The sequence below is a fragment of the Adiantum capillus-veneris genome, chromosome 29 (assembly GCF_014529385.1).
Source record: "Adiantum capillus-veneris isolate H3 chromosome 29, ASM1452938v2, whole genome shotgun sequence".
In the NCBI taxonomy this organism is placed as follows: Eukaryota; Viridiplantae; Streptophyta; class Polypodiopsida; order Polypodiales; family Pteridaceae; genus Adiantum; species Adiantum capillus-veneris.
Window position 1 is genome coordinate 92756470 of NC_140959.1, and position 19486 is coordinate 92775955.

Genomic DNA, 19486 nt, shown 5'->3' on the forward strand with positions numbered 1-19486 from the left:
GGGAGTTGCATTGGTTGTCAACCCCTCGAATGCCGATCCGGATGTAACCGGTGTGCCAAGGTGAGTTTTATCCTTCTCACGTGCAAAAATCAAGTAAGCAGAAACACACTTCTTCATTTCTTTCTTAATGGAGATATGACTTACAATTGGGAACTGCCAATCTCCTACATCAGCATGAATCTTTATTTTCTTACCCCCATGATCAAAGGTGAGGGTCTTTTCCACATAATCAGGGACAGGTGTCATGTGGAAATGCCATGGCATACCCAAGATGATATCACATCCCTCGATGGGGGCCATCAAAAATGATTCGCGGTCCTTGTACTCACCAATCTGAAGATTGACCTGTCCTTGCACGGGAGTTGCATTGGTTGTCAACCCCTCGAATGCCGATCCGGATGTAACCGGTGTGCCAAGGTGAGCCGGTGTGAGGCACAAACATTCCGCAGTATCCAGGGAGATGAAGTTATCCATGGATCCTGGATCATAAAGAATCAGTACTCGTTGGTTGTTCAAAGACCCCCAGCCCTTCAGAAGTTGACGCTTCCCTTTCTCCGTTTCTGTGTTTCCTTGAACATCTGAATTGAGTTCGAGCTTGGTGGAGCGGGTTCCTTCCTTGCTTTATCTTGCCTCGTAGGGGCGTGTTCTTGCCGTTGCTGCTTTAGCGGGCAATCCGGTTTCATATGTCCTTTCTCGCCACAGTAAAAGCATCTTCCTTCCTCTCTGAAAGTTTGAAGTTGAGTAGGAGAGAGATACTTAGTTCGCTTGCCATTGCCCTCTGGCTTCTTAGAATGATCATAGTCCCTAGATGGAGGACGTTTCCTTCCTTGGCCCCCTTGGTCAACATGACCCCTAATTGTCTCGCACGGTAAGTGCTATGCTCCATTTTTCTGGGCGTCCCAGTTGAGTGCAAATCCTCAACAATGATTGCTGACTCCATCATCCTCTGAAGAGTGTCATGCGGATACACCTTCATACTCTTTCGAAGCTGCGGTTGGAGACCCGCTTCGAACTTTCGTTTCTTTTCCTCGTCGGCGATCTTCATGAAGGGAGTGACCTTCAGAAGAACCGACCAATACTTGTCCACATAGGTTGTTACTCTCTCATGTTCCTTCTGGGCGAGCTAGTCCCATTCCTTCCGTATGTCCTGCTCGAAGTCAGGCGGAAGAAACTGTTCATAAAATTCAGATTTGAATCTCTCCCAAGTTCTGGCCTGAGAACCTTCCAGAATCTTGGCTGACCACCAATTACTTGCTGTTTCCTTGAGGTGCATCCCCACATGGCGCAATTTGGATCTTTCTGTGAAGTGCCCATTGGTAAAGGCGACTTCAAACTGTCTGATGAAGGACAGTGCTTTGGAGATATTACTTCGTGCGTTGTAGGTTTCGAACTTGATGTCCTTGTCGCCCGATTTGAAGACTCTCATGCGATGTTGAGACTTGCGACCATGCTTCTTGAATCGAGGCTTATCTTTAGGTTGATGTAGGGTAGTAGTAGTAGCAGCTTCCTTCTTCTGGCGAGACGATTGAGAAGTAGAAGTATAATCAGGAGAGTAAGATGGAGATGAGATAGAGATGTCCTTGCTCTCGTCTAGCAAAGAGAGCGCTTTTTCCTGGCCTTTCCTTGGAGTAGGCCGTTCATTCCGATCCGAAGATCCTTTGTGCACCTCGGCACGTTCTTCTTCTCTTTCTTCCTGTGGTCTCACGCCAACAGTGTGGTCTGGATGCCCGACTGCATCGGTTCCATTCGTTCTCTTCATTCTGCCCAAGAGCTTTTGGACATCTGGCAATAGTAAGACTTGTTGCAAATCCGCAAGCTGAGCTCTCACTTGTTGAAGCTCCTCTTCAACGCTTCTCCCTTGGCTCGACATGGTTCTTCCCGGAATTGTCCTTCTTTGCAGAGAAAGAGAGGAGTCCGAGCTCCGATACCACTGTCACAAGACGGGAGCGTACATGAGCACTTAAAAATCTGAAAATTAAATAACTTTGCAAATGTGAGAGAAAGAAGAAGATCGACACAGTATTGGGGACCAGAAGATGGGTTGGTTCCCCCCCGTCAAGAGTATTCTTTATTTAGGGAGAGTCGTATACAAGCACAAGAACCCGAGGAAACCCCTCCATTTTGTAATCTTAGACCCGAAGGTCGTTCTTTCCCGTAAAGGACTTAGGCACGAGGCCGTACTTTTCCCGTGAGGGACTTAGGCGTGAAACCGTACTTCCCGTGAGGGAGATTCCTGCAAAACAAGCCACACAAAGCAACAACTCGCAATGCGTAATTGACAAATTATACCTGTCGCTCCTTGCTCGGAAAAGCGACCTCCGTACTCCGTCGTCACTGAACACTTGCTGAATTTCCTTCGCAATGACTGCTCCAAATTCCCAGCGCTAACTCCTCCTGCTGCTCCTGGCGTGTAGAAAATTGGAACGCTAACTGCCCTTTTATAGGCCCTTGCACCCTGCGGGAATAGAAGCCGAAAAGCAAAAGCCTGGTGCCCCTAGAGAGAGGAGAGAGAGAGATCGCTGAATTCAGCCGTCCGTACAGCTTTTTGCGTAGGATTTTGGGGCCTTTGCTTTATTTTATTAATAAAGGGCTGCCCACTTAAAAGTGGGCGGCCAAACTTTAAAATAAAGTGTGAACCTGTTTAAACTTAAAAAATCCACTCAGTGAGTTAAAATCGATGTTACACAAACACATTCCAGGCGTCCCCGGGTGCAGAACACGGCATAGATGCAATGCAGACATAGCTTCCTCGTGGGGAAAGCATCTGCCCTCCCGCGAAGGTTCCTGCTTTTCGTAAAAAGCTTCCTTGAACCCATCTTTATTCTTGTGCTTGCGTTCTTACGCGTATTTTCTTACTCAGTTCGGATTTCCTCCTTAGCCTACGGAATGCCCCCTTTATGATGCACCCGTCACCCATCATGTAACGCATCAGGGGCACTCGTAACCCGGCCCTTTCCACCGAAATTACGGAAACTCCTTCGCGATGTTTACCGTCACCCATCAAATGACACATCAGAGTTGTCCGTTCTAGATGGCACTTCCTGTAGCTACAATCTTTTAACAGTTCTTAGTGTACACAATAAAATATCTTAGAAAAAGAAATTAATCATTAAAAATAAGAAAATAGTCCAATTAGCAACAAAGGACGCTATTCAAAGCACTCCAAGATTCGGAGAGCTGCCTCTTACTTTAAGGGGAATGCTCGTACTTGGTGGTCCACGCTTCTTTTAAACAAGACTGCGCCAGTTAAATGGCTGAAATTTAAGAAGCTTTTTATTTCTTCTTGGTTGACGCAAGAATATGAACGAGATGTACGAGCTGCTTGGAACCATCTTCGGATGACCAAGAAAGATACAATCGATGCTTATTGTGAAAGATTGTGGAGCTCTTTTCTAGCTGCCTCTTCATTCAAGAAGATCTCGTTCAGAGAACAGATTGAGCGGTTTACCTTGGGTCTACCTACAGAGATCCGAGATCACTGCTTGGAACAGAAGTCAACTTCTATTTAGGAGTTGATGAGTCATGCGAAGCGGGGCTTTGCCATTCACTCTGGCAGTCTGACCTACCCCACAAATGAGGCCATGACACAACGAGTCGAATAGACTTTTGGGAATGAAAGTAGAAGGAAAAAGAGCAACCTAGAGAAGAAGGATGCACAACCCAAGCTTACTCCTCAGGAGAAAGCTTGCTTCATTAGAGAGGGGAAGTGCTTTGGATGCGGGGAACATGGACATATCTCCGCGAAGTGCCCTAAAAAGGCACAGAAAGAACAGAATGATAAGAAGGACGACAGGCCTGAGAGTTCGAGAGCAGCTGAGGAACCTGGCAGAAAAGGCAGATAGAAAAGCAGAACTGGTACCACATGGCGTGGGACCTGCACCGAATCTAATGAATGAAAGTACAAACTTTGCCGCTTTTGGGGCAAAGTGAAGGATCAGGAAGCTCTTTTGAAGGAGCCAAGGCCAACTTCTTTTCACTTGGAATTGGAGGCTCGATTTGGAATTACGCCCGACAGACTGACGCCACAGGCGGAGGTAGTTCGACTGGCACCCGGATGGGATGTTGCCATTACACCGAGCATTGGCAAACTTCGTTTGCAATGACAGGGGTGTTCAGGTCACCGTGGCATTGCTACCACCATGAAGGGGGTAGAGAGATACTTCTTTTGGCCGAGACTCAAAAAGGATGTGGAAGAGTTGTGCGCAGTATGCCAGAAGGTCATGTTTGACAGGCATAAGGCACAGGGATTGTTGTAGCCTTTACCCATACCCACCCGCCCCTGGGAAAATATTGAAATGGATTTCATTTTTGATCTCCCGAGAAGACAGAATGGTATGTCACAAAGTGATGACGTGGCTACGGAGAAACCCTAATTTCAGGCTGAAACCCTAAAATCCTGCAAACCCTAAAAACTGCCAGAAACCCTAATTTGCAGCAAACCGTAAATTCTGGCTGAAACCCTAATTTCAGCAAACCCTAAAATCTGTCGGGATGCTGACGTGGCAGCTGGTACGAAATTCCGGAAATTGCGGTGGAATTTGCGCTGACAGCTTTTGGGCGATGCTTTCTGCCTTTTCCACGCAAATGGGAAAGAGAGAGAGAGAGAGAGAGAGAGAGAGAAGAAACCCTTTGCTTTATTTTTAAAAGCTCAAGAGAGCTTGTGAGATAAAGAGCCTTGCTTTAATTTTTAGGCTTTTGATTTTGAAGCTTTTGGGGCTCTGCTTTTGGGCATCCCTTGTAACCTTTAAATTAGTGGTGAGGGCTTCACTTCTCAGAGCATCTGGACGCAGAGTCTGAGAGTGAAACCCTAGCCACTCTCTTGTACTTTGATCTGATTAATATAAAAAGAAATACGGAAAGGGGCGCCAGTCTTTGGGGCCAATATCTCTAGGCACGGAACTCCGCCGGGCCAGTGCAAATCTATTGTGATCTGTGAATTGTTTTGAAGTGGTTATTTGGTGCTGTCGCGGTTGATTCTTGACTTGGAGTGTCCAAGTCTGTTACACCACATCAAGTCTATGCGAACCATCATCGATCGCTGGAAGTCCATCATCGATCGCTGCCAGATCTCATCAATCTCCTCCATGGTTAGTAGTCTGACTGGGCATCGTGCATATCGGGCCAGGGTGACCCCAATCCGCTGATGTAGTCTCCGCCGATTCTGTGTAGTCCTCCTCAGCCCTGGGCGCCTGGATCTCCCGAGCTCAGTCGCTCGGTCAATCAGTGTGCCTCTGGTGTGAGGAGAGTATGAGCTCTGCTGTGGTCGCCGCACCTCCGGCACAGAGAGAGAGAGAGAGAGAGAGAGAGAGAGAGAGAGAGAGAGAGAGAGAGAGAGAGAGAGAGAGAGAGAGAGAGAGAGAGAGAGAGACTTTAAAGCTTTCAAATTTGTCATGATATTGTCATTTGACATTTCAATATGCTCTGTCAGCAGAATGAAACCGTTTGGAGTGAAAAATAGATCCAATCTCCTAAGTGTTTTGCACCGTACAGGTGCTCGTCCGGAGGAAGCAACATGTAGGATATAACCTGACTGTTAACAACAAACATGGGTGGTTTGAGGAGACCGAGGGGAGTGTACTAGCCACGTACTGGCTGGTGTATTAAAAGGGACACTGCAACCCCAAATTGAAATTCAACAATGAATGTAGTTTACTTGATTTTGTTGTCAACTAGTACGTCTACTGCAAAGAAGCATCAAGGTTGGTTGAGCATCCTTGTGTTTATTATAACCAGTAGCTTGAAACGCACTTCCTTTTGTGACACGTTTCAAACTTTTCGCTAACATCAGTGTAGATTTATATTAGATGATATGCATTTATTAGTATCTATGTATACATACATATATCTATATCAATAATGGTAAATATAAATAAATAAATATATGTAAACACACACACACACACACACACACACGCACGTTATGTTATTTGTACAATGAACACCTATTTTGATCACAATTTTATTCTTTATGACAGATAAATATTGGCTCTGGTGTAAGCATTTTGCTGGTAGAATCACCTGAGCAGTTCAGACGAGTAGGGGGTACAAGTTTGGGTGGAAGGTAAGGGTTTGTTCTAATCAGTTGATACAGTAAATGACATGGTTGAAAGCTATATCTTGGAAATCCTTTGTTAAATGTGTCTAATTTTGATCGGCTTTGCAGTACCTTCTTGGGCTTGGCTTCTGCATTGACTGGCTGCACAAGGTCAGTACTATTAATATAAAGAGGAAAGCGTGATGTTTTACCAGTATTCTACATGTGTGTCTCACGATTATATTTCGGCATGGGAAGGGTTTAAAAAAGAAAAGATGGTTTTTTCCTTAATACGCATACTACCCAACATGCATAGCCACTGCGAGATGAGATGAGATGAAATGATATATTAACGTCTTCAAAAGGCCAAAATGACGTATGAGACCAACCGTTAGATACTGGTGAATCTGATACCATGTCTGGGTACAAAAAAAGAGATAGTAAAATGAATCTAGAAGTGTTACTAGCTGGAAGTGTGTGGGGTATGTGTCATGTAACGGGAGGGCACCTTGTGGCAACGGAAAAGAACGGACTGAACAGACTTTAGACGCTTCAAAACAACTGAACGGAAAGAGATACAGTGCACACGAGACACGGAGTAGTGGAGTTCCACCCCAAGGGAGCACTGGCCCAAAACTGTGGCGCCCCTTTCGGTGTTCTTTATATTGTTTCAACTTGGTACAACGTTGACAACACTACTCTGCATCTTCATGCGGAAGCATGCCAGAGAGTGAGCCCTTAGCTCGTATTTAAAGGCCCTTGGCCCTAAATGCAGGTTGCATGAAAAGCTAAGAGTCTAAAAGCATGTGATCTGCAAAAGCTAGCTGTAAGGCGCAGCGAAATGAATGTTAGAACTTTGCTCAAGATAAGTGCTCCGAACTGTGCTCAAGGGTTCCTTTTACTTACGGAAGGGAGAGCCTTCCGTTCCTTTAGTGAGAGTGCAATGGACACAAACAAAGTGAATGGACAGTGTGAATGGAAGTGCATGAGACTGAGAGATAGAGAGAGAAGAGAATACGACACCAGATTGTTGTCAAACCCTCCTCCGAAGGCCCTACTCTCTATGGCGAGAGCGGTCTACTTATGATTGCACAAATCTCTACAATGCTTTGGACTTGCCGACGATGAGGACGACGACGAGACGGGCTGAGATCTGGAAACTACAAGGGCTGAAATCTGGGAATCTTTATTTGCTGAATTTTGACTCTTATGTCGATGACGACGGCAATGCCGACGATGCGACGACGCGCTGAAAACGCAGATGTTGAAATCTGCGTTTTCCGGGCTGAAACTGTAAACCTTGTGGAAACTGACCGTGCGGCGAGGAACTGCTGCGGGAAGGTGAGATCTGCCAGGTTCGGGGGTTCTTCTGCGGTGTTTAAAGGCTGAAAACTGAAAACGCTGGTGGTTCTTGAGGTTCCGTCGCAGAGAATTTGCAAAACGCTGGGGTATAATGCAGATGCAAAATTGCTAGGGCTGAAAATCTGCTGCTGTCGCCGGTTGTTCTGCAAATGCAAAATGCTAGGCTGATCTGCTGTGTCTTGACGACGCCGGGGCTGATGTGCTGTGCACAAACGCCAAGGCTGATCTGATGCAAAAACGCTAGGTTTTCTGTGGAGAAAATGCCAGAGTAGTCGAGGGGGTTGGTCTTGCTAAGAAGTTGCCTGTTGAGCAAGGTGCTCCTGTTGCCTCTTTTGCCAATTAGTGCTAGTCTAGGTTTGCTTATATACAAACTTAGTCAATTTGCCCTACCTACTTTCTAACAAAAGTCACTTAAAAATAATAAGTGAAAAATGTCAAAAATAGGGAAAATAGGCTAAATGCACTAAAAAATTCCCCTGAAGGATTCTGATGGATTCTGATGGGAATGCTTATGATCATGCCGTGTGCAACCAGAGGATATGCATCTACACTAAGTGTCTGGACATGCACGGTCTACGAACAGACTCACAAAAGTGCCAAATCACTTCCTATTATAGCTGACTTGACTGAACTGAACCTTGATCATGCTATAGCTTGTCCACGGACACATAGGGTTGGATGTGTCACGTGACATCCCCTCCTTTGCAAAGTGAGGTACTGGTACCGAACTGTATGGCGTCGAGGGAGATCGCCAACAGCATCCGGAATCCTGGAAAGGACTTTTCGCCGGCCCACTCTAACGCGAGGGTCGTGCAATACTTGAACTTCATAAAGGTCTGCAACGCCTTCTTCTTTGGGCCGTGCCGAAAGCGACACAAAGTCATCTTCAATGCTTCCACTTCGTCCATAGTCATGTGTCTACCTTCTTCAAGAATCTCCGAGGCTGAAAATTCCTAAAACCACTTCCAACACAAAAACATGAACATAGCCATTCCATGTAAAGTGACTGGAAAAAATCTCGGCTTCTCTAAAGACTGTGCATGCAATGTAGATGAACAAATAGACGGAGTGCCAAACCGTTCATTAAACACACGCAAACAATGGGGTCGAATCTTGACTTTCTGATCTAAATCAATCAACTGATGCAAAACACAATGGAAATGCCGATGCTTGATGCTCAATCTTTCTTGTGCTCTTTTGGAAACTGTGTCATGCCAAGGAAGAGACAATGGACATGGAATGTGACTTCCTTGAATGCATACTTTTCAGCTTTTCATGAGAAATCCGCATACATCCGCGCTCCTTCATGAGTGAGTCATGCTCAACGTACAATATGGCATGCCTATGAAAAGAGATCACATAAAGATGCTGACTAAAATACAGGAAACGATCACGAATAAAACACTCGATCAATGCATGCTTACTTTGCAGCTTTTCATGAGAAATCCGCATACATCCGCGCTCATTCATGAGTGAATCGTGCTCAACGTACAATATGGTATGCCTATGAAAAGGGATCACATAAAGATGCTGACTAATATACAGGAAACGATCACGAATAAAACACTTGATCAATGCGTGCTTACTGATCATGCGAACACATAATACTTCCTGTGAGGGTTCTTTGGACCGAGGCTCGAGAGCCAAGATCGGTTCTTCTTGAAGGGGTTCTTTGGACCTAGGCTCGAGAGCCAAGATCGATCCTTCGTGATTGATCGAATCTGCAACCAGGTTAGCTTCGCTAGAAAAAGCATCAACCAACTCATCATCCTTGTGAACAATCACGTCATCTTCATGCAAATCATCATACTTGTAAGAAATCCATCTTGATCATGCAAATCCTCATGCTTGTCATTGTCATCCAAATCATCACGCTTATCATTGTCATTCACATCATCATGCAAATCCTGTGTGTCATGCTTTGGAGCAGAGACGGAGAGAGTCTCCTTTTCCTGATTCTGTGCAAAGTGCGCATGCACTTGAGAAAAGAGTCGCAAGAACTCTTTCATGTGTTGGTCGCTCTTCTCTTGTCTTGCTTTGTTCTCGCGGTCATATTCTGCTTGTCTTTCGTTGTTCTTGCGATCAAATTGTGCTTCTCTTTCTTTGTTCTCGCGATCCAATTTGGCTTGACTTTCTTTTTCTTCCAAGTGGTACTGACGCTCTATGGCTGCCATTTCTTCTTTGTAGGCCTTTCTGTCTGCTTCTCTTTGTGCTTTTCGTGCTTCGCGGTCTAACTTCATGTCCCTCACCATCTTGTCGAAAGCCTCCATAGGACTTAGTGCAATCCTTGACGTCGATGGGAAAGAGGGAGGGTCGGAAAAACCTCCTGGTGGGAAAATTCTTCTTCGCCTCTCTCATGCTCATCACCTCTAAGCGAAGTATCCATTCCGTTTCGAGTGATGACCATCCACTGAAGTCGTGGGTTCTTGTGGTCTTGGGTTCTTAAGTTCACGAGGAACTTGGGTTCTTGTGGGTCTTGAGTTCTTGGGTTCTTGAGGTTCTTCTTTCGCTTGCAATCTGTGTTCGAGAAGGATCTTCTCTTCATCCGAGTTGTGCTCTTTTCTGCGGGCTCACCCCTTGGCGGCCTTGCGCTCACACAAAGGTTGCTTTTTCCCACCTCATGTCGATTGGCCGGCCGCTAAGTGCATGGTCCGCTCTCAATGAGTGAAAAGAGGCACAAGGGGAGGCTGGACAAGCCCTTCTTTCTTGGGATTCTTGTCACTCTTAAAAAACACGATTAAAAATCGACACGCCCAAGCGAACTTGGGTTCGTGCGACTGCAACAAGAAAAAAAAGTTTCTTGTGGTTCTTTCCTTGAGTGATATAGAACACAAGCTCTGATACCAATGTTAGGTGCAGCGGAATGAATGTTTGAACTTTGCTCAAGATGAGTGCTCCAAACTGTGCTCAAGGGTTACTTTTACTTACGGAAGGGAGAGCCTTCTGTTCCTTTAGTGAGAGAATGCAACGGACACAAACAAAGTGAATGGACACTGTGAATGGAAGTGCATGAGACTGAGAGATAGAGAGAGAAGAGAATACGACACCAGAATGTTGTCAAACCCTCCTCCGAAGGCCCCACTCTCTATGGCGAGAGCGGTCTACTTATGATTGCACAAATCTCTGGACTTGCCGACGATGAGGACGACGATGAGACGGGCTGAAATTTGAAAACTTCAAGGGCTGAAATCTGGAAATCTTTATCTGCTGAATTTTGACTCTACGTCGATGACGACGGCGACGATGCGACGACGACGCGCTAAAAACGCAGATGCTGAAATCGGCGTTTTCCTGGCTGAAACTGTAAACCTTGCGGAAACTGACCGTGCGGCAAGGAACTGCTGCAGGAAGGTGGGATCTGCGAGGTTTGGGGGTTCTTCTGCGGTGTTTAAAGGCTGAAAACTGAAAACGCTGGTGGTTCTTGAGGTTCCATCGCGGAGAATCTGCAAAACGCTCGGGTATAATGCAGATGCAAAAACGCTAGGGCTGAAAATCTGCTGCTGTCGCCGGTTGTTCTGCAAATGCAAAACGCTAGGCTGATTTGCTGTGTCTTGACGACGCCGGGGCTGATCTCCTGAGCACAAATCGCCAAGGCTGATCTTATGCAAAAACGCTAGGTCTTCTGTGGAGAAAACGCCAGAGTAGTTGCGGGGGTTGGTCTTGCTGAGAAGTTGCTTGTTGAGCAAGGTGCTCATGCTGCCTCTTCTGCCAATTAGTGCTAGTCTAGGTTTGCTTATATACAAACTTACTCAATTTGCCCTACCTACTTTCCGACAAAAGTCATATAAAAATAATAAGTGAAAAATGTCAAAAATAGGAAAAATAGGCTAAATGCACTGGAAAATTCCCGTGAAGGATTCTGATGGGAATGCTTATGATCATGCTGTGTGCAACCAGAGGATATGCATCTACACTAAGTGTCTGAACATGCACTGTCTACGAACAGACTCACAAAAGTGCCAGATCGCTTCCTATTATAGACTGATTTGACTGAACTGAACCCTGATCATGCTGTAGCTTGTCCATGGACACATAGGGTTGGATGTGTCACGTGACACTAGCACCCACTGAGGCTGTCCATATAGCAACGCCATGTCATCATTTTTTGTAAAGCACGGAATAGTCCGTATAGTAGTGCCACATTGCAACCAGCGTGATTTGTGACATCTGTACAAGTGCCACGTCATCATGTAGTCTATACAAGTCATTGTGTGTGAGTGTGTCTACTTTGTTTTAGGCCCCATCGGATGGGGTCCTATAAGTTGCCAGGGGTTAGGATTTTAATCCCAACTCTTCTTTAACAATTGGGCCACTCGACGAGACTTCATAAGTTGGTAGGTCCTACTTCTTCTGACTTCTGTCAAGGTTAGGCCCCTCGGCCGAGATCTACAGGTTGGCTAGGGGTAGGGCTAGGGTCCCAAATCCTCTAGGTCTTCAGTGGCTTGGCACGCCAACAGTTTGTGACATCCCCCCTTCTTGATAGAATAGTAATTGTCCGCGATTACATCTGCAAAACAACTCAAGTTAGCTCAAAAAAATTTCTGAGGGTCATTCAGTTTTCTCATTTCATAGCAAAGTTAGCCATCACATTGCATTAAAATTACCTACCCAGGATTGGTATGCTTTTAGAAAAGCACACGATTGGAGCTCTGATACCACTGTAAGCACCATGTGCCAATGGAAAAGAACAGACTGAACAAACTTTAGACGCTTCAAAACAACTGAACTGAAAGAGATACATTGCACATGAGTCACGAAGTGACGGAGCTGCACCCCAGGAGAGCATTGGCCCCAAACTGTGGCGCCCCTTTCAGTATGTCTTTGTATCGCTTCAACTCAGTACAACGCTGCCGACATTGCTCTCATAGTTACACGGAACGGGAACGGGGGGGAACTGTCACAAGGCGGGCACCACGTGCCAATAGAAAAGAGCAGACTGAACAGACTTTTAGCACTTCAATAACAACTGAACTGAAAGAGAGAGACAACATGAGACACGGAGTGGCGGAATTCCACCCCAGAGAGTATTGGTGAAACCGGCCTGTACAATCCAAAAAGGGCGGTAGACTTTAGACTTAAACCTTATTTGCTTTCACCCATTTAATTTTTCGCCCACTTTACCTGTACTTTCAAGACACAACAAAGGGGAAAGGGATACAGGTTGCTAGATTGCACCTGTATGAGAAGACCGACACCAGATTGGCCCCTAACTTAGGCGCCCCTTTCGGTATTTCTTTATTGTTTAAAAGAGGGAATAAACGATGTGGTTCCCTACAAGCTGCCCCACACAAACTTGGCTGAATTTCAACTGTTCCGGTCCGATTTTGGCAACATAACTGTACTAGGACCCTTCACAGTCAGTATTCCCACGCATTGAATGACTTTCCCGACGCATACGGGCACTTTGCAAAACCTGGCGAGAATCTGCAGCACGCTGAATTCTCTGTTTTCAGCCCCGAAAATGCGCCAGATCACCTGTACAGCAGTCCCCTCGCGTCCCCGAACCTCCTGGGGGTATTAGGGACCGTTTAGGGCCAAAACCCTAAACCTGCAAAAATACACAGTAGGCTGTAAATTACTGTTTCGGGCTCCGTTTCGCGTGCCGGTCGCATCCGTAGCAAGTCCTTGAGCTCCCGCACCTGTAGGGCTACTTGCCCTTTGAATCGGACGAGATTTTTGGCGTGAAACCTCTCCGAATTCACCTGTACCTGCGGGGGATTAGCCGCTAGCTAATCCAGTACCTGTGCAAGAGGCTCTTGCCTCGGCAATCGTGCATGAACCCACACAACTGTACATTGGTCAATTGAAAAGCCCACTAGAGGGGCATGACATACTGCCATAGGGGAGAGAGAGGGCAGTGCATAGCGTGCAGGGCATCACTCCTGGCACCGCACTGTACATAAGAGGGAAAGGAAGCACTCCATAGCTCTCAACCTGATGAGCTTCTTCCCTCTAAATTCAACGCCACCTTCTCTTGCATGAGGAAAGTGCACAGAAATGTGCCACTTGGCACATTTACAAGACATTTCCCGTTTCGGGGTTGCCGCCTAAAAATCTCCCGACCGGTTGCCCGGTTGACTTTACTGCAGAGTAATAAAATGTTCCCCTTGTCATTCCGGAGGTAATGACGCGAACACATTTTCAGGTCCCAAAATAGTAGTTCCCTAAATTTTAGGAGATGCTGCATTGTATCTTTCTAGGTCATCTGACCCCCTTTGTACACTGCAGCCACACCCAGAACTGAAATGTAGCCTCTGTAGCAAAGGATTCCACTTTGGCTAGTCAATGACCCCACTTTGGCTAACCATAGTCCTTGTCCAACCTTAGTGCTCTCTTGTCCTCAGGCCAGGACTCCCTCTGGACAGTTCCACACTAGCTATGCAATGCAGGGCAGTTAGATTTCCCGAGGGGTGTTTCCAAAAAGTGAAAGTAAATAAATAATAAGAAAGAAATCAACAAAAAGGATAGATAGTAGTCACACGCTGGTAACAATTGGCCCCAAACCTTGGCGCCCCTTTCGGTATTTCTTTATAGTGCATCATCAAAGTACAAGCCGGTACTCCAGACTCTGCACCTTCTCCAGGAAGCATGCGAGAGAATGAGCCCTAGCCTCATATTTAAAGTCCCTTGCCCTAGAAAGCAGTTTACATGAAAAACTTTCAAACTCAAAAGCTTCTGGTCCAAAAAGCAATGCCAAAAGCTGCCAGCGTAAATCATAGAAATCCATACAGCCTGCCACGTCATCATGCCAGCGCAATTTCGGAAATCAGCCTACTGTCCTTAGGGTTAGGGTTAGGGTTTCTGCAGTTTTAGGATTAGGCTTTCCAAAATTAGGGTTTGCAGGTTTTAGGGTTAGGGTTTCCAGAATTAGGGTTTGCAGGATTTAGGGTTAGGGTTTCCAAAATTAGGGTTTCAGCAATTAAGGTTTCTGGCAGAAATTAGGGTTAGGGTTTTCTGCACTCGGGCAATCACGTCATCACTCTGTGACACTTCTTCTATTGCTTGTTCTTCTTAGGGTTTAGGCCCCTCGGCCGGTAGCTCCGTTCTGCAGTAGGTCGACACATCAGCAGTTTGTTACAGGAACGGTAAACCTAAAATATGCCATGGGGAGGCTTGTTTTTAACTCTTGAGAGCTTGAGGTTTGAGGGAAAGGGTTTGGATTATCTAGGAGAGGATGGGAAGGATACCCACCTTCCCCCCAAAAAAAGCATTCAAACAACATTGCCCAAATGTCCTATTATTTTTTAAATGGACTAGATTTTCCAAATTTCAAAAATCTGTCGTTCCGGATCCACGTTCCGCGTTCCGCTTGGCGTTTCGCCTGTTCTGGGGCCCGTTCCGCCTGCCGGTCCGGTTTTGCCTGGGGACGGAACGGTGTTCCGTTCCTGTTCTTGTTTTGAGGGAGCACGAGGCTTGGTAACGTGTTCCGGGAACGAGAGGGTCCCGTTCCGCCGCCCGTTCCCTATTACACTGATTGCTCTACATCTCCACGCGGAAGCATGCCAGAGACTGAGCCCTTAGCTCATATTTGAAGGCTCTCGGCCCTCAAAAGTAGTTTACATGAAAAGCTGAGAGTCTAAAAGCATCTGGTCTCCAAAAGCTAGCGCCCACCGTGGCTGTTCCTACGGCAACGCCACGTCAGCATTTTTTGTAGAACGCTGACCCGTCCCCATGTATCCAAATAGCTTGGTCGAATCACAAACCCATCCCTTGTGAGTTGGAGAAGATGCTCTCTATAGATCGCCATCTTCGTGCCCAACTTCTGTGGACTCTATCCATGTCCTCTTGGTGTCCAACTGGTCAATATCTGGCGAATGAGTCTAGTAATCTCCACCCATGTAAGAGACAGTGATGGTGCATCAAGGGAGTACTGGAAGGGAGGCAAGCTGTCCGTGCTGAAGCCATGTATCTGGAACCATAATGACATTTGTGCATACCAGCATGATGTGTCCCCCTACTAATTGTCTGGAGAACTCAAGGGCCAATCTGGCATACCTATCTCTGATAGTATCCCACACATTGTGCATAAACGAGACTGATCTGGTAAGCGCCTCTTTCTCCATAGGGGGGGTTGCTAACTTTGCTCTAATGATCTTGTGTTGCACGGAGGCCTTGGCTCTAATCAGCCAAGAGATCATAGATACCAAGGGCCTCTCCGTACCTCTCCACCCATCCTGGCCCAGAGAGGGTCCCCAAACTTGAACCCCATAGAGCATAGTTGAAGCTACCAAAGTATCAAAGAGCCAGAGCTTTGTTCAGGGTTCCTAGAACTGAACCTGCGAACACATCCTCTCCAATCCTCCCAAGGCCGCATATGCTCTGGTCAGAGTCTCGTCTCTGCTGCTCTCTTCAAAGAAAACCTTGGCCAAGTGAAGACTACCCCAAGATAAGTGTATGCATCTGTGTAGTCGAGAGTCTCCTAGCATAAGGGATTGTAGGTGCTGATCGCTTGATCCATTGCGGTGTGGTGTTAAACACCATAAACGTGGTTTTACCAAGGTTTACAAACAATCCACTATCCTCGGCAAAGCTATATAATGCATCCAAATGTCGTTGCATACCCTCCGGTGATTCAGAGATCAACAATATCATCAGCATATAACAACAATGGAATCCATGTCCTTGCCAGCTGGGCACCTCTGTCACCCTCTATCAATGTAATCAGAAACCTCATCTTTATACATACTAAAGAGAGTAGGAGACAATGGACAACCTGAAGGAGTACGAGCGGAAGTGCGACGCGAGAGAGAGTGCGAGAAGAAGAGCACGACGATATGGTGAACTCGCTCTACTGTAATGTGTAGAGCATAGTGAGTTCTTATTAGGTTTTTACAAAAGAATATGTGTACATACCTGGCGGCCCGCCCACTTACCTGGGCGACCACATTGGGCTTTATACCCCAACAACCTCCCACTTAAAGTCCAATGTGGTACTTTAAGTGTGAGAGAAACTACTATACAAGCTAATATACAAGAGATGTAGAGAAGTGATGTACTACCCTACACCTAACTGCTTGCGCAAAGTTCTCTGAGGGAAGTCCTTTTGTAAGTAGATCAGCATGATTTTCTGTGGTGTGAACTTTGACAAGCTGAAGTTGCTTATCCTCGAGCATTTCCCTGATGAAATGATACTTCACATCCACATGCTTTGTCTTTGAGTGATAAATTGGATTGCGAGCCAATTGTATAGCACTTTGACTATCACAATATAACACAGGCATCTCTTCTTTGATTCCCAAATCTGTTACTAGTCGATTAAGCCAAATTGATTCTTTGCATGCCTCTGATGCTGCAACATATTCAGCCTCTGTAGTAGACTGAGTAACACAATCTTGTAATCTAGAACGCCATGATACTGCTCCACCAGCCAATGTAAAGACATACCCTGACGTAGACCTTCGGTTGTCTAAGTCACCTGCATAATCTGAGTCTGTAAAACCCTTTACACTTAGCTCTTGACTCCCATAGCATATACGCATACTCTTTGTAGCTTTCAGGTATCTCAATATTCCTTTCACTGCCTCCCAATGTTTCTTGCCTGGGTTTGACATGTATCGACTTACTACTCCCACTGCAAATGCACTGTCTGGGCGAGTAGCAATCATTGCATACATCAAACTACCCACTGCAGACGCATATGGAATCTTATCCATTTCAGCCTGTTCTTCCTTAGGCACAGGACAATCTTGTTTGCTAAGTTTCACATATGGTGGCAGTGGAACACTCAGTGCCTTTCCCTTCTCCATATTGAAACGTTGCAAAACCTTGTCAATATACTCTGTTTGAGATAACCAAATCAACTTCTTTGATCTGTCTCTCTCAATGCGCATACCAAGTATATGACTTGCCTCACCCATGTCTTTCATGTCAAACGATTTTGCCATCTTTGACTTCAAAGCTGAAATTTCTTCCAAGTGCTTGTCAACAATCAACATGTCATCCACATACAAAATAAGGATCAGCCAACTGCCATCCTTAGCCTTCTTTGTATATAGACAGTGATCGAACTCACTACGTTTGTAGCCTTGAGAAAGCATAAACTTGTGGAATTTATGGTACCATGCCCTCGGTGATTGTTTTAAGCCATAAAGACTCTTTAACAACTGGCATACCCAATCTTCCTTGCCTTTCTCAACAAACCCTTCTGGCTGCTGCATGTAAATTTCCACATCTAAATCACCATGCAAGAACGCTGTCTTGACATCCATTTGGTGCAACACCAAATCTAATATGGCAACCAATACAAGAAAGCATCTCAATGTAGTCATCTTGACCACCGGAGAGAAGACTTCATCAAAGTCAATGCCTTGTTCTTGCTTAAAGCCCTTGGCAACAAGGCTTGCTTTGTACTTTGGCTGACTATCATGAGCGGTGATCTTATACCTGTAAACCCATTTACAAGGTAGAGCCTTTTTGCCCCGTGGTAATTTAACTAGCTTCCATGTCTGGTTTTTATGCAGAGCTGTCATCTCTGACTGCATGGCCAATTGCCAATTCCCGGAGTCCTTCATTTGCACTGCTTCCTTGTAACATGAAGGCTCATTGCAATCAGTCAACATGACATAATTCATAGATGGAACAAACCTATCAGGAGGTCGCGTGACACGTCCAGATCTACGCACAATAGGTGGCTCAGGCTCAGCCACAACCTGTGGTTCCACTCTATCCTGTCCTTGCTCCTCTTGAGCCCTGACATTTTGTCTTGCACGTGCAGGTCCATCTTCTTGAAGACAACTCTTCTAATCTCCTCAACCCTCTCTGGTTTAGAATGATATTTGGATTCATTAAAGTGAACATCATTGCTGCGGACAACCTTTCTGGATTCGGGATCCCAAAGTCTGTACCCCATCTCACCAGAATTACCATAGCCTAGAAAGATGCACTTTCTACTCTTTGGCTCAAGTTTGTTCCTAAATTCCTTTGGAACGTGAGTATATGCCTCACAGCCAAAGACTCTGAGATGCTTGTATGAGGGCATTTTGCCTGACCATACCATCTCTGACACTGAATCCTTCTGCAAAACCTTGCTAGGAGATCTATTTACAAGATGAACAGCTGTTGATACAGCTTCAGCCCAAAACCCATTTGGCAGTTGTGCATTAGACAACATACTTCTGACCTTCTCTTGTATGGTCCTATTCATCCTCTCAGCAACACCATTTTGAGGAGGATTGTAAGGAGCAGTAAGTTCACGTCTTATACCTTTTGACTCACAAAAGTCCTGAAAGGCCTTTGAAACATACTCTCCACCATTGTCAGTGCGTAAGCATTTAAGCTTCTTGCCACTCTGATTCTCCACAAGTGTCACAAACGTTTTGAAAACACTAAACGCTTCATCCTTGTGCTTGAGAAAGTAAACCCATACTTTCCTCGAGTAATCATCTATAAATGTCATAAAGTAAGAAGCTCCCCCTAGAGATAGGTTAGGCATAGGTCCACACAAATCACTATGAACAAGTGCCAACTGTGTATCTCTTCTACTGCTTCTATGCTTATGTGGCTACTGTGTTTGCTTACCATACAGACAATGTTCACAGAATTCAAAATCATTAAATGAAAAGCCAGGCAAATAACCAAAACGAGACAAGATTTCCATTCCCTTCTTGGACATATGTCCTAACCGGCTATGCCACAAAGAAACGTTCGGCTGCTCGGTTACATTGATTACATTTTTAGAGACATTTGATACATAGAACCCTTGGATATCTTCCACATGTTCTGTCCAAAAGTGGTGACGTAGCCAGCATCATCAAGTAAACCTGTGCTGATCAAGCTCTTTGTAATTGCAGGAACATGTCTCACATTCTTCAGCGTGAAAGAAGAGCCATTCTGAAACTTCAATTGAATATCTCCAACACCTAAGATCTCACATGTCTGCCCATTGCCTAGCCGAACATGATCTTTAGTGGTCACATAAGAGGTAAACCACTCCTTGTTTGGAGACACATGAAGTGATGCCCCTGAGTCTATAATCCAGTCACTCAGTGCATTTCCATCAGATGCTGTAAGAAGAGCTGAGTCCATTGTATTCTTCAAGAAGTAGATGTCTCCTGACACTAGACTGTCATCCACTGCAATAGTGTTTGTCAC

The 19486-nt window shown here is 45.6% G+C and overlaps 1 protein-coding gene across 2 annotated transcripts in view; it reads left to right on the forward strand.

The window, feature by feature from the left end:
* LOC147419598 (uncharacterized) overlaps positions 1-19486 on the forward strand; it is a 57851-nt gene that overhangs the window by 23590 nt on the left and 14775 nt on the right. For both annotated transcript variants that reach the window (XM_086505381.1, XM_086505380.1), the window contains exons 6-7: positions 5976-6061; positions 6164-6205. In XM_086505381.1, coding sequence (XP_086361507.1) covers positions 5976-6061; positions 6164-6205 — 128 coding nt within the window. The remainder of the gene's footprint in view (positions 1-5975; positions 6062-6163; positions 6206-19486) is intronic.